At 45.1% G+C, this 13,064-nt stretch overlaps 1 protein-coding gene across 1 annotated transcript in view; it reads left to right on the forward strand.

The window, feature by feature from the left end:
* Positions 1–13,064, forward strand: part of ENTHD1 (ENTH domain containing 1) — a 128,237-nt gene that overhangs the window by 89,841 nt on the left and 25,332 nt on the right. Inside the window, exons 7-8 of the mRNA XM_058673448.1 lie at positions 8,277–8,282; positions 11,381–11,396. Of these exons, the coding sequence (XP_058529431.1) occupies positions 8,277–8,282; positions 11,381–11,396 (22 nt within the window). The remainder of the gene's footprint in view (positions 1–8,276; positions 8,283–11,380; positions 11,397–13,064) is intronic.

Consider the following 13,064-nt stretch of genomic DNA (forward strand, 5'->3'; position numbering starts at 1 on the left):
TTGGATTTTGAATTTCAGTTTATCCTCAGGTTGGCCATAGGTGTGGTGATCCTCGTTTGCAATGGTGGCAGTGGCAGTGCCAGTGGGCACAGCTCCTGCTTGGCCCGGGGACCACAGGTGCACTGCAGGGTGCACTGCAGACTAGCTGTAGTAACTGCATCTTCAACTTACCAGAGTTTCAGCTTTTTATTGGGGTGTAATGCCATTTCAAGTTGACAACCTCTTTATTTTCATTGCTACTATGAAAGACATTTTATAAAATATGTTTTCTAACTTGCATGTTCATGCTGAAAAAGAGTGGAATTAGATTTTGTATATTGATTTTGCAACCAACACCTTGCTTAATTTTTAGCAATTTTCCCAATTTGTCTGTAGATTCTTTTGAGTCTCTTATGTTGAAAATGATGCCATCTGTGAAAAGTGATAGATTGGCTTCTTCATTGCAAATCATATACCTTGTATCCTGTGTTCTTACTTGCCATGCCAGGTGAACTACTTACACAGTGCGGAGTGCAAGGCTGATGATGGCTTCCTGGACTTGTTCTGTATGTTGATGAGAAGGATTTCAACAATTGCCTTTAAGAAAAACTGTTTTTTGCAGATCTCTGTTCCTAATCTATTAAGTTTTTTTTATTAATATTTAGCATTATGTGACAGTTTCATAGATCTATTAAGTTTTATCATGGCTGTGTGTGGAATTGTCTCCATTTTTAGCATTAATATTGATAGTTACAGATTTTTTTTTCTCCTTTGGGCTATTAATTTGAAAAGTAGTTGATTTCCAAAGATTAGAATACTTTTTATTTCCTAGAATGAATCTGACCTGGCCATAGTACCTAATATTTTATGTATGAGGATCTCCGAAAGGTTCACAGAAAATGTACATTATGAAAGTGTTTTCAGTTTTACCCAAACTTTGTGAAGTAAGGTTATGCTAGCTTCATAGCATCTTTACTCTTCTTTATGCCTCGAGCTGGGTGGTGTGGGATTGTTGAAGTGTTGCTCTGCAGTACATAAGTCACTCCCTGAGTCCACTGCCAAGGGGCCACTGCCTGGGACAGTGAATGGTACCCAAAATGTGTGGGTCTCCCTGCATGGCTCTGTTTGCAGAAGAAAGTGTCCGGGGCAGTCGACCTGGTGCTTGGTAGCTTCTGGAATATAGTATTGGTCCCTTGGCAATTTGGACTTGCAACATTTGTGGTAATCAATGACCTGGTGAAAGAAAATTCATGTTGTTGAGCCTGTGCCTGTCAAGAACAGCCCTGGTGCACAACAACCCACTGAACAACAAATGCTAAATGATGAAGGGATGCGTGTAGACAGCAACTCAACAGGGCAGTTTTCCCACCTGACTTTTGGGAGCCTCTTTCACCGTGGATGTCTCCTGCAGGCATTTATAACATGAACATAAATATTTTCCCATTGTGTGTGCATCCTGAGAGGTTCATCTATGTGCCCCCTTGTCACCAGTCTTGTAATCTTTTCAGGTCCCTGACCAGCACCTGTTAGCCGCTGCTCATGAATTGCTATTGATTCATATTGTAGACAGCTTGTCTTCCAGGATGCACAGATTTACTGTTTGCAATTCTGCCTACTAGAAGAGTTTTTCTGCTGCCTTCAGGGGCACTCCTGAATGGGGCTGTGATTTAGCCCTTTTCCACTTTGGGATAGTGCTGGCATAGTGCAGATTCACCTGTAAACCAATCCTGTGCTTCCGTTTTCATTGGCAATGGACATTGTCCTTGAAGCTCTGGAGTGGATGAGAGGGAAGCAGGGAAGCAGTGGGAATAGGTGCCGTGGAGTTGGAGCCACCACCTGGAACTGTTCACATGGGCCTTCTGGACTGACTTCATCTGGGCTGGTGTATACTGTTTTAATGTGGCAGTGGGATGCTGTCATCTACATCTAATTTTTGGTTCTGCAGTTCTGATGATACCAATTACAGGAGGAGACACAGTCACTAGGTAGCCTGCAGACAGGCTTTCAGCCTCTGTCAGGGCCAAGGGGTGAGCCAAGAGTTGTTTTCCATGTGGATAATTCCTGCAGACAGAAGGCGTGTGGCCTCACTTCAAAGTCCTGCTGGTCAACTCTGATTCTCCTACAGGGGCTCATCGAGGTTCTAGTGAACATCACCATGTGTCTGGCACTTGCAGGATCATTGGTCCTGTGAGTTTACATAGTCCAGTAGTCAGCGCAGCTTTTCTAAAGCTGGGCCTGCTGTAGTAGCCTGGCCACGTAGTCCCATTGCCCCCAGGCATCCTAGTAAACCCGCTATCAGGCGGAGACTTAGGACTGTGTTCTGCCTACTTCTTGGTACATACATGATGCTTTTCAAGCAGTTGCCTATAGTTCGTGTGTGTTGCTCGTGAACGAGGTGCATAAATTCAGATCTTCCAGTTTGATGACAATTTTCTGCATCCCTTCACATTGTCCTCCATTTGTCTTTATGTCAATCAGAGCATTGCAAAGTGTGCCTGGAATTATGGAATTGACTGTAGAAATTTGAGAGACTTTCAACATAGTAACTGAATTATGTGATAGATGTCAGGGAATCCAAGTGCAATGTTTTAAATCTTGATCTTTTCCCCCATTTTAAAAGTGAAATGTTTACATTTTTAAAAGTAAAATGGGGGAAAGCATGGTTCACACATGAAAAACAGGCACAAATGAACCTAAAGTAGGCTTTCATTGAAGTGAGTGAATAGATCGGACAAACCTCAGTCACTTACAGTGGAAGTCAATTAAAAGGCTAGATGGATGAGAACTACATTAAAAGTTCCACCTTTTCTTTTTCAAGACCAACTTTTCACATGCTTGTGATTCAGATGAAAGAAATTGAAGTGTGTATGAGGTTTAGGTCAGGAAGCCATCCAACCTAAACTTTTTTCTGCCTGACTAATGAGTGTGTGTATTACAAAAATGTCATAAAACCCCTTTGACAGTTCAAATTAGAAGAACCATGCTTAATCTTAACTAAGGTGACAGGCTCTTTATCAAGCTGACTGTGATCTCTCAGGTGCGTAAGTTCCCAGATGACTTTTTATTTGAGGGAAGCAAATAGCCGAGTATTTATTAACAAGAGTAGATCATTCATCCTGTGAAAACTTACCAAATGCCAGGCATTGTGCCAGCTCCTGGCTATCCGGAGAGCACCAGGATCCCTGCCTCTCTGCAGCTCTTGCAATAGTGGAGAACAGCAGGCCTCCCTGAGTCTCATCAGACAGGTAAGGTGAGGAGGAGAGGACGGGGACATGGCAGAACCCAGCCTGCTGAGGGTGCCAGGGCAGGGTCCCTGATGGATGGCTCACAGTTGCTTTTACACCATTTCACCTACTCCACAGAGTCAGCCAAACCAAGTGGGAGGAGGAGACTGTCTTAGGCAGAGTGAAAATGTGTGTCTGAGAGAGATTCTGGGGTCAGAAGCTGGAGTGGGGGCAGGTGAGAGCTCAGCAGGTTTGATGAGCTGAATGAAGACCAGCAGGACCTTAAGGTTGCCTGAATGGTGGGAGAGGTGCCAGAGTGATAAGCAAGGTCATGTCTGCACAGCTGACCATCGGGTGCCAGGAGAAATGACCAGCACACTTTTGAGGGTGAGAGGGGACACAAGTAGTAACTATTCTCAGATAACCGGTATAAACCTGGAGCTTTCTGAGTAAGGTGACCCTGATAAGCCGTGTTGAGGAGTTTCTGTTTTGTCCAAACACCAATGGGGAGCCTTTGGGATGTCTTCAGGAAAGACATGATGTAGCCAGATCCCAACCTCCTAAAGATGACTTCCCGCGGGGTCAAGCTGGTGAGCCGCAAAGAGCAGTCAGGGGTAAAAACTGAATGTAATTCTGGTCAGGTACCCGCTGAGCTTCCCTAGGAGAAACTCCTTCCTGTGCTGGCCTCTGCTCTTTTCATCTCCCTGCCTCTGCCCCTCGCGTAAGCCTGCCCAGCTACAATGCCCTCCTAATTAGGTGCCCTCTCAAATGTATGGCACCTGCCACTCCTTCAGCCAGGAAAGTCCTACCCTTGCCTCTACTTGCCATTTCTAACCCTGCTGATTTTCAGGGTTCATGCAAGGAATAATTTTCCCAGAAGACTGTCCCTCAAATGTGGAAGACAGGGTACTTGCTGCTTTTCTCCTACTCCAGACATGGTGCCCATCATGCCACATTGTCACTACCCATTGGTTCCCCACCATCAAACCAACTAGACTGACTTTTTCAAGAGCAAAGGCTGGGTCTTATCATCATTATGGTCTCTGGCTCTAATCCACTACTTAGCACATAGTAAGTGTAGAATCAAACATTTGTTGGCTGAATAAGTAGCATTTTAAATGCCAATAAATGCAAGGCTGCCATCCTCACAGAGCGAGCTCTTTGTTGTATATGCTTTAAAAGTGTCTTCGAAGAAGACTTGTTACAGGTTTTTAAAAGACAAGCAGCATGAGCCACACAGTGGGAGCACCATGAGTTCACCAAGGAGGTCCGCAACCTGCAGTCATCTTTGAAATCCTGTGGAAGTTTCCTCATCTCTGGTTTATACTTGATTGTTACCTTAGCTAAAGAGAGTCTGTTTGAAGACATGCTCAGATGCACAGATCTGAAATCATATTCAAGCATATAGTGAAGGAAGGCATGTGGGCACTGGGTTGGCCCAGATCTTTCTTACTTAGTGTTTTCTTTTGGACCACGTCAAGTCTGTTGGGCTAGGACCCATCCTGGTGAACTTGAATCCAGGGATGTATCATTGACTTCACACAGTGTCTGCATGTCGGAGTGGTCCCTCACACACTCGGACGGGGGAGAGGCTGCGAGGAGGCAAGGAAGGCTGGGAGGCAGCGTGGGCTGACAGACAAGGCCTGTGGTTTATTAGGAGAGGAGGGCAGAGGAAGGACAGAACTTCCAGGGGGCTGCAGGCAGCGATCCCATTGTGTTCATGCACAAGTTGTGGACACGATATTGTCAACCCATGACTTAAGTATGCTAGAAAGTAGAGATATTTTTCTGTTTTTCTGTAATTGATGATAATCTTCAATTTCCTTATAACAGAATCCATAACCTTCTATCTTAAATTCAATCTTTTGAGATTTCCCTTTACCCTCCTGAAGATAGTGTCATGGCTTTGGAGACGGGGAAACCTTTAGCCACTGCTGGAAGTGACCCTTGGATCTTCCACCTGTCTTTCTGCTTGTAGCCTCTGAGGTCCACCTGCACTGCCCTGGTGTTAAGCTTTAGACCATGCTTTCCCATCTTACTTGTCCCCATCCTGAAGCCCTGTGGCTCCTACCACCTGCTCCCAGCAAATTCTCCTCCCCAGGAACTGCTGAAAACTTTCCACGTCTCACACAGGAGGCAGCTCTGGAGGGGCTGACTCAGACACTCTTTTACCGAGCCCTGCTACCTGCCGTTTGAATCCATCACTGCTTCTGCTTCCATCCTCTTGGGTTGCTGTGAGGTGAAGAGAGGTGGGGTAGGGCACAGGGGGATGCTCTGGACCAGCTCCCATGGTTCCAGGCTGCACACGGAAGACAAGTGGAAGGGACTTCTGAGAAAGGAATGTTTCTGTTTTGTTCACTGCTGAGTGTTCAGTCCCTAAAACACTGGCCAGCAGATGGCAGGTGCTCCAGAAGCGCTTTGGACAAAAGGGTGACCACCACCCCTCCCCACTCCCATACCTTGGCCGCGAACAGGGTCCAGGTCTCTGCCTCACGAGGGCCCTCTGCCCTCCCCCACACACCTGAATAGAATTCTGACTGCTGTTTACCTGTTCCTCTTCTCCCTCCAATCACTTTTCTGGGATGCAAGCTTAGATTCAATATTAGGGAAAGAAAGGCATGAAAAACCAGCTCCTGAAATCTTTTTCCAAGTTTATCTGGGTGAGGTTTGTTTTTTGTTCGAATCTTCCATCTCTGGACCCCGCATGCAAATACTCTATGGACTCTGGTGACTGCATGTTTAATAGAGTCTGCTTAGGGGAAGGGATCTATTCAATGATATGTAGAGTTCTGGGGCCAGCACTAAGCATAGTAATGCCTCAGCTAGGCTCCTTTCACCTTCATGCGCCCACCTCCTCATCTCGTTGAGTGATATTAAACAGAAGCTTTGTGTTGTCCTGAGAGTAGAGACAGACTGGAGAGAAGGACTGCTCATTAGTCATGTTTGTTGAGACAGAGCTCCATTCAGTAAAGCTGTGGGGTTTGCTAATTCTGATACTAATAGAAGTGTTGCTATTATATGTGTTGATTGATAATACTGGTGTTCTCTAGATCCCAACTTAATAGATGAACTCTCTAAACTAGAGTCAAAGTCTAGATATTGCTCAGTTTAACTAAACATAAACATAAACTGAAATAGTAGCCAACAACTTATTGTTAAATGCTAAATAGAGAAGTCCAAAAGGAAAGGCTAAAAAAAATTGCATTCTGCTTCAACATATACTTACCATCAAGGAACGGATTTATGGCTGTAAGCACAGCAGGGTCTACAGTCGGAAGTTTCTAGTTCGATAAAGTGACAGGTGACAGGAAATAAAATAATTACAGGTTGTAACATGTTCCAATGTTCGTTGGAGGAAGTCAATAGAGGGTCTTTGTTAAGTGATAATGGGGTGGCAGTTTGAGAAGATGAAAGGAGATGAGCTGAGAAAGATGAAGAAACCAGGGAAGCAGCATGCAAGCAGGCACAAGAGCAAATACAGAAGCTACGAGATGGAAAAAGATCAACTTGCTCCCGGGATGGCAAGGAGGCCAGGGTGGGCGAAAGGTAGCAAGTGAGGGGGAGGTGGCATGAGCAGAGGAAGATGGGGGCTACGGCAAAGGGCAGATGTGGGGAGGAGGAGGAGGGCTGGATGCTGAGGACAGCGACAGAGCTGGTTTATATTTACTTAAATGTGGCCTAGGGAGAATGAATGAGGATGGGAACAGAAGCAGGTCACTGAAGAGACTGTTCCCTATCAGCTGTCCCAGGGACCTTGGCTGAGGACAGAGGCAGTGACTATGGCAAACAGCAGCATTGAGATGTTTTGTGGAGTTCAGTCCTCGGGATCTCCTGATGATTGGCGGACAGGGGAATGGGAGCAAGGATGTTTTGGGGAAGTGAGTGTGTGCTGCCGCCATTGGCTGGGACAGGGAGTGTGAGGGAGTGAAGTGAGTGTGTGCTGCCGCCATTGGCTGGGACAGGGAGTGTGAGGGAGTGAAGTGAGTGTGTGCTGCCGCCATTGGCTGGGACAGGGAGTGTGAGGGAGTGAAGTGAGTGTGTGCTGCCGCCATTGGCTGGGACAGGGAGTGTGAGGGAGTGAAGTGAGTGTGTGCTGCTGCCATTGGCTGGGACAGGGAGTATGAGGGAGTGAAGTGAGTGTGTGCTGCCGCCATTGGCTGGGACAGGGAGTGTGAGGGAGTGAAGTGAGTGTGTGCTGCCGCCATTGGCTGGGACAGGGAGTGTGAGGGAGTGAAGTGAGTGTGTGCTGCCGCCATTGGCTGGGACAGGGAGTGTGAGGGAGTGAAGTGAGTGTGTGCTGCTGCCATTGGCTGGGACAGGGAGTATGAGGGAGTGAAGTGAGTGTGTGCTGCCGCCATTGGCTGGGACAGGGAGTGTGAGGGAGTGAAGTGAGTGTGTGCTGCCGCCATTGGCTGGGACAGGGAGTGTGAGGGAGTGAAGTGAGTGTGTGCTGCCGCCATTGCCTGATGAGTATGTGTGCTGCTGCTGTTGTTCAAGACAGGGACCACGGGACAACAGCAGGTCTGGGAAATCTCCTAAGCAGTGTGTTTTGGGCTATGATACTAAAATCTCACTCTACTCTAGGGAGCACTGAATATCAGTGCACTCAGATAGCTAACTCAAAACTTAGATGATGGATTTTCCTATCTCTTAATCACTGTCACTTTCCTTAAAAAGCCTGATTTAAAAACAGAAGATTCTGATTATGCTTCCTGGGTGGTGGTCCTATGTCTCCTGTAGATTTCTAATATTGGAGTGTTTCCTTACTATGAAGAGGGGTAAGCCTTGCATACAGAGCTGTCCTTGATGAAATGCTGGGAGAATCTGTGTGGGTATTCTCTGTGCTTGTCACTGAGCACAGTTCATGTTCACATCACAGTTTTTAACAAAACGCAGGTAGCGAGACTTGATCTTCGCCTCTTCATGTTGCTGTCTTAGTCCTAAAGAGCAGGGATGCACTCAAGGGCAAGTAGACAATGAATGAGCTAGTTCTGACAAGTTATTCAAGTCCATGCAAAATGGTTTTTTTTTTTCCTTTGTAAAAACGTTGTAGTGCTTCTGTTGTATCTGTAGGTGTGTGTGATATGATACAATACTGCTCTGTAGAGATACCCTAATGTGCCTGAGAAGATTCTGCAGCAGGCATTTCTTTCCTGTAGATGGATCAACATGCAGTGTTGCAAAGTGGTAACCAACGTAGCACTTACAGATTTTGGTAAACAAAGGGTGATGGCAATTACAGAGCTAGGGTGCAGCTCCTACTCTAGTCAGATGTTCTGAGTAAATAGAGATTAAAAAAATGCCTTACTTATTTGTAGATACTTGATTTCATTTAACTTAGAAATTCCAAAAAGAAATGCTAAGTACCAGAAAATTCCAGAAAGGAGTCGTGGTCCTTTGCTCCCTATAAACTTGAAAAAGCTTAATTACTCAGAATTCTCAATAATTAAGTTGTGGCAATTTCATGATGATGGTGGGTGTGTTGCGTGTCATCTCTGCTTTCTGCCGTGGCTGTTGTAATACTCGCCTTGGTGATAATGCTTTTCTTAGTCATCTGTTGGCCTGAGCCTCCCACAGGAAAACACAGGTGCTTCTGGGGGCAAAAGCGTGGACCCCAGTAATGCCATAATCATTGATACCCAGAAAGACAAGCAGACACCTGCAAAAGCACAGACAGTGGATCTCACCTGTGAGTTATTAGCTGCAGAAATTAAACATCTCAGAATCAAATGCTGGAAAACAGTGAAGATGGAATCAGTGGAGGGCTGATGATGAAACAGATTGGAAAAATAATAAACGGAAACTTTTAAAAAGGAAAAACGCAATTGAAAGTAAAAGTATGGATGAATCAAATAGTTAAACAAGACTGAAGTGAGAGTGAATGGATTGAAATATGTAGTGGAATAAATTCCCCAGAGTGCAAAAAAAAAAAAAAAGGAGGCCAAGAAGATAGTAAATATTAAAGGAAAGTAAGGAGACAAAATTACTATTGAAGCTTACCAGAGCCAGCAGGAGCCCCAGAGAACAGACTATGTCTGTCTATCCACCCAAACATGTAGAAAGAGACTCGCCAACGTTTGAAAAGATGGTGAGAGAATTTTTTTTCCCTGAAAAACATACATCCAAAGATACAAGAAGCACAGTGTTTATCCACTGGGATAAATCATTAAACGGCTCAAGCTGACATGTCAGAGCCTGGACAACTGCTCAGACCACAGAGGAAGGCAGATGAGCTGTACAGGAGTAGCGTTTAGTGTGGAGCGAGTTTCTCAGCAGGGCCCCTGGAAGCTAGATGGCAGTGAATGGTATCTTCTCAGTTCTCCTGTGACTGTCCATCTGAAATGTGTAACTTTTTCAGAATAAAGGTGAAACACATTTTTCACAAAAAGACATTTCAAATAAGAAAAAAAAAATCTACTACTACTGGTGCTCATGGAAAGAACTTACAAATGTATTTAGGCAGAAGGAAACCATTCCAGATGAGCAGAAAGATGTTAGCCATCAGGTAAACAGCTGGAGCCTGTGTAATTATGAGAGACTGCGATGTCTGGATTCTGAGCAGAACTTTCAAAGCACATACAGCGAAAGGTGTATTAACAATTTTCAGGGCTGAAAGTGACAGGGAGATGCCAAAGGTCACAACATGGGGAAAAACAAAAGCAAGACTGACCGGGCCAAATCTGCCTGGGCAAGAGACAGGTCAGGCCCCTGAATTCCCTCACTGAACCAACAAGAACATGTGGTGCGAAAAGACACTGATGGAGCACTTGGAGAATCCCAACAAGCGCATCCCTGGAGCAGAAGATGATCTTGCCTGTCGTTAGGAAGAAAGCAGAAGGGGCAGACTGCAGAACTGCACAACCACCATCTGTGTGATTGATAGTGGTGCTTTCGCCAGCTCATTAGCAGGATTAAGGTAGAGGAGATACAGCCTCAGCACAATATGCACATCGTGATTCTAAGGCTTACAATAACTCAAACAAAAATTACAGATCACAAAAATAATTATAGCATCTAACTTACTGTAGTATCAGAAAGAGAACTAAAATTCTAGACGACAGTTGTAACTGTAACCAAGGACAGAAGGATAAGTCAGAGCTATGGGATTCCAAAGTCTCTATGGATAAGATACCTGCATTCCATTTTGGAGTACCTGAGTTGCACACCCAGATCTGGCTCATGACTCCTTTCTAGCTGATGCACAGCCTGGGAAGAGCAATAAAAGCCCATTTGATTGGCTTCCTGTCATCCACAGGAGAGACCCGGACTGACTTCCTAGCTCCTGGCTTCCACATCAACTCTGGCCATGCCCCAGCCTTTGCAGACATTTGAGAACTGAACCACTGGTTGGGGCAGAGGTGTGTGTGTGTGTGCCTCCAATAAATTAATGTTAGAAGATGGGTTGTATACTACTTTTTTTTTAAAAAAAAAGAAATTCTTTTTTTAAGATTTAGTATTGGGCCCGGCGGCGTGGCCTAGAGGCTAAAGTCCTCGCCTTGAAAGCCCCGGGATCCCATATGGGCGCCGGTTCTAATCCCGGCAGCTCCACTTCCCATCCAGCTCCCTGCTTGTGGCCTGGGAAAGCAGTTGAAGACGGCCCAATGCATTGGGACCCTGCACCCGCGTGGGAGACCCGGAAGAGGTTCCTGGTTCCCGGCATCGGATCGGCGCGCACCGGCCCGTTGCGGCTCACTTGGGGAGTGAATCATCGGATGGAAGATCTTCCTCTCTGTCTCTCCTCCTCTGTATATATCTGGCTGTAATAAAATGAATAAAATCTTTAAAAAAAAAAAGATTTAGTATTTATGTTACTTGAAAGGCAGATTTGCACAGAGAGGCGGAGAGACAGAGAGAGAGAGAGAGAAGAGAGAGATCTCTCCAAATGGCCACAATGGCCAGAGTTGGGAGCCAGGAACTTCTTCCAGGTCTCCCACATGGGTGCAAGAGCCCAAGGCCTTGAGCCATCCTCCTCTGCTTTCCCAGGCCATTAGCAAGGAGCAGCCACCATCTGATCTCCTTCATGTAAATCCTTGTCAGAGTGTTCATGCCTTCTTCCTCAACTATCATGTAACCTCCAAGGCAATAAAGGCTTTGTCTTTTGGTTCACCATTGTGTTCTTGGAGCTTGTGCGAGCATGTGACACACAGCCTAATGTGTTTTTGAATGAGTAAGTATAGAAAGTAAAGGGCGCAGGTTAAAGAGAAGAATTAATCAAGTGCTTGAGATTTTGGATTGACACATTCTCACTGATTTAACAGGGAGGAGCCAGTGGTGGTCTCATAGCACAGCTGCAGATGAAATAGCAGAATGGAACATTAGGAGAAAATAAATCAATGGCAAAAAAAAGTTTTTTCAATGTGTTGAGTTTGTGTACCAGGAGAAAGATAAATACAGCAATCAGGCCCAGGAAAGAAACATTGAAAATGGAAAGGACTGTCCTCAGGCGATTAGCCACAGAGCTACCATGTGGTCCAGCATTCCCACTGTTTACATGCCCAGGACATGAAGTCAGTGTGTCAGAGCAGCAGCTATAGTCCCACATTTATTGCAGCCTTATTTACAATAGCCTTGATCTACAATCAACCTCAGTGTCTGTCGATGGATAAATGTATAAAGTATGTTTTATGTGCACAATGAAATGCTATTCAGCATTTAAGGAAAATACAGTCCTGTCATTTGAGGCTGCCTGGATGAAACTGGAGGACCTTATGCTAGGTGAAGTAAGCCAGGCACAGAAAACGAACTACTTTCTGATTCCACTTCTATGTAGGATCTAAAATAGCTGAGTTGCCAAGGTGGAGGAACCCACCATGGGGGGAGGGTGGGGGGAGAATCCCAGATTCTATGTAATTACAACACAATGTAATTAATGAATAAATTTAATTTAAAAAAATTTAAAAATAGCTGAGTTGCCATTAGTCTGCTTTTCATTACCTTGAGTAAAATACCCAGAAGGAGCTTTCTGGGAAACAGAAGGCTAGTTTCAGCTTAGGATCTGGAGGTTAAGATCAAAGGAATGGCTGGCCTTGCAGTGGAATTTGATGGAGGCTGGCATGGTGGGTGTGGAGGAAGAATCAAATGATGAACATGGGAGCAGAGAGAGAGAGAGAGAGAGAGAGAGAGAGAGAGAAGCTAGACTAAGCTTGAACTCAAACAACTCACCCTTCTTGAAAGCACACACACCCTTCTTGAAAGCACACACATGCTCCCATTAACCTAACAACCTCCAGCGGCCCCACCTCCTAGCTGCCGTGATTAACCCCAAGACATCAGACTTCAAACTTCTGCTTGTGTTTTGGGAAGACAAGTCAGACAAGCAGAGAGTGGAATGTTGGGTTCCAGGAGATGGAGGTTGGGAGAGATGATGGTCACCAGGTTATTGAAGTTTCAGTTTAGAAAGGTGAATAAATTCTGGACATCCATTGTACAATATGGAGACTCTAGTAAGTAAAAATGTATTGTAATACTTAAAATGGTACATCTTAAACATTTACAAATGTTAATTAGCTATTTAACCACTTCACAGGATATATATAGCAACCATGTTGTACACTGTAACTATATATGATTTTTATTTGTCAGTTATAGCTTAATAAAATGAAAAAATACAGTGAGAGATTGGGTAGCTCTGTGGGCTGAGGCAGGAAGCGGTGAAAAAGAAGTTGCAGACAAGAAGGAGGGGTTTGAGGGGATGAGCCAGTGACAGGTGCAGGAAGGCGTCCTGAAGCTAGGGCCGGAGGGAAAGGTCTTAGGATGAGGAGTAGAAGCAGAGCCATTTAAAAAACAGCCATCTTGATGAATCTGGGAGACAACACCTGCTGAATGTGAGAAGGAAAAAGACTGACAAAGATGGTTCAGTGA

The sequence above is a fragment of the Ochotona princeps genome, chromosome 15 (assembly GCF_030435755.1).
Source record: "Ochotona princeps isolate mOchPri1 chromosome 15, mOchPri1.hap1, whole genome shotgun sequence".
Lineage (NCBI taxonomy): Eukaryota > Metazoa > Chordata > Mammalia > Lagomorpha > Ochotonidae > Ochotona > Ochotona princeps.